The sequence below is a fragment of the Montipora capricornis genome, chromosome 4 (assembly GCF_036669925.1).
Source record: "Montipora capricornis isolate CH-2021 chromosome 4, ASM3666992v2, whole genome shotgun sequence".
Taxonomy (NCBI): Eukaryota; Metazoa; Cnidaria; class Anthozoa; order Scleractinia; family Acroporidae; genus Montipora; species Montipora capricornis.
In genome coordinates, this window is record NC_090886.1 from 21,337,433 (window position 1) to 21,339,932 (window position 2,500).

Genomic DNA, 2,500 nt, shown 5'->3' on the forward strand with positions numbered 1-2,500 from the left:
TGAAGACGCTCTTTTTTCTCACTTTCTTTCAATAGTCCTTTTTTTCGAGACTGTAAGAACCAGAACCCCATCTCATTTAAGCATCGGGAATACGAACGAATACTTGCGTTTTCAAGACTTAATCCACTATAAGAAACCAATCTCCTAACAGTAACCACGAGGCCTTGCCCCCTTAGTTTCAGAAGATTTCTTTTCAACAAGCGCTTCATGCGGTGAGAAATCTCTCTTGGTCGACCGCTTTTCCATGTCTGACACGGCTTTTTTCTTGTAGAAAATGTTTCTTTGCAAATTCGTTGGGCGGATGAAATTGAAATGTGGCATTTCTCGGCAATTTTAGGAAAACTCAGGCCACATTCTCGGCGTAGAAATATTGAAAGTGCTCTCTTCTCTGGTGATATTCTGCCTTTAAATACCATTCTAAAAGCAAGTGATTCAAAATCATTACTTTATGCACAAGCAAAAATCTGCTATATAGGTAACTAATTTCTAGGCGTCAACAAACGCTCTATTCGAGAAGTTTCATAACTGATGTCACAGTCGTTATGAACGTGTACACGCTACATTACGCGTGCAACTAAGAAAATTCCCTTCTTTCTAGAAAAACTGAAACCTCAGTGAACCTCCTTTTTACTGTGACCGTTTTATATACTTATAGTAAAAAACTTACACTTGGGTAATTGAAGCAAGGACAGTTATACAGAACGTGTAATATCATGCTTGAGTGAATGCTCCCAGGCCATTTCTTGCTAAATTGATTAAAATAAATCCGTTTTGGGCATTCTTTCAACGTCTTCCAAAAAAGTAAGATTTCTTTTAACGAATATGAAACATCAAACAACAAAAATGTATTTTTATGTCATTTTTAGTTAACATTTTCCCAATCGCATGGGTTTTGGAGTAACGCTATGGGGTGTCACATAAGTCTTAAATCCAAATCATAAATCAATGGTTTTAAGCAAAATTCGGTAATGTGCATTTTTATTTATGCATTGGAAAGTACATTACAAGAACATTTCCAGAATGAGAAATGGAAGCCACATGTTAAATACTGCGAAAGTTATAAGCCTTCAAAGTCGATGTCCTACTCTAATACAATCATAGACAAAACTGTTGGGAAGATTACCACTTTTGACGTCTTCTTTGCTTCTCTCCCCACCCCCCTGATTCAATGTTGTGCAAAACTAAATGCTCTTCGTACGAAATTGTAGTGTTACCTTCCAACATTGAATAGGGGGGAGGGGGGCTTTATAACAGAAGGAGAAAGTGTTTTTGTTGCGCCTTAACAGAAGCGGGTTGAAATACAGCTCTGGTGGGGTTCACTTATATAACCTTCCCATCTACTTTTGTCTAGGATTGTAGATGGGAGGGTGGGTAAGGTGGTTGGTTCACCATGCTGTGTGTTTTCTGAAGCAGGTGCAGCATGCATACTGACTGAAGCAGGAGGGGAAGTCAGTGATGATTGAAGACCTGAAGCTCCATGAAGTGTAGTGTGATGGGGTTGCCGACAAACTGAACATCTGAACTGCAATTGACACTGAGTAGTGGCATGACCCCCTCTGAGACAATTGAAGCACAACTGCTTGGACGTAGCTGCAGAGATTCTATCCTGGATAGAAAGTTCACATTGAAATGTACTGTGGGTACTGATAAGCACTGATAAGCCCACAGAAGCGACATGGAACTTTCTTTGGCCCCTTAAACTGTTTAAACTTCTTAGATTTGGACTTATCAGAAGGGGATACTGCTACAGGAAGTGCAGTGGCTGTACCAGGTGGAACTATTTCACTCAAGACACCATTGATAAGAGGAGCTTTGGGTAATGGAAGCTTTGAAGGAGGTGGAGGTTTCGATTTGCATGGTTGGTTGTTCCTACTAATATAGGCAACTTGCTCAAGCCTTTTAACTTAATTGTGTATCATCTGAATGAGTTCATCAATGGTGGGATTGGCACATGGATATTCTTTCAAAACATTGGTTAACAGCTTCTCTGGGAGCTTTTCAAGCAATATTGGAACATAAAAGTCTCCATACCTGGTTGTGGGAAGATGCAATGTGGCAAGAGACCTCATGTCACTCATAAAACTGTCATAGAAGGTACGCAAAGCTGAAGCTGTGTGCTGTGGCTTAACCATTGTAACGAGAGCAACACAATGAGCATTTTTTAGGGCAGTTTTGTCACCGTAATTACCCTGCAATGTTTCAACAAGCAAATTGTAGTTGTCTTCAGTGGCCATGATACCTTCCACTCTCACTTTTACTTGCTCTGACAACTGGCCCTTCAGAAAGTTGAACTTGGTGACGTTCGTGATATCCTTTACATCGTGTACTTCTGACTTAAAAACATCCCAGAAGCTAAGCCATTTCCTTCGGTCACCATCAAACACCAGCAAAGACATTTTTGGCAACTTGAGTGCAGAATGTTTCAGCTGTTTGGAGGCACCCAAATTGGCAGGCGCGCTGGATTCAGAGCTCTGCAGCTGCTGGTCGTGATGAAGGATTT

The 2,500-nt window shown here is 40.6% G+C and overlaps 1 protein-coding gene across 1 annotated transcript in view; it reads right to left on the minus strand.

Moving 5' to 3' along the window:
* Nucleotides 1–1,904: 1,904 nt before the first annotated feature.
* Nucleotides 1,905–2,500, minus strand: part of LOC138046287 (uncharacterized) — a 633-nt gene continuing 37 nt past the window's right edge. The window contains exon 1 of the mRNA XM_068892960.1: nt 1,905–2,500. This exon is cut by the window's right edge and continues 37 nt beyond it. Coding sequence (XP_068749061.1) covers nt 1,905–2,500 — 596 coding nt within the window.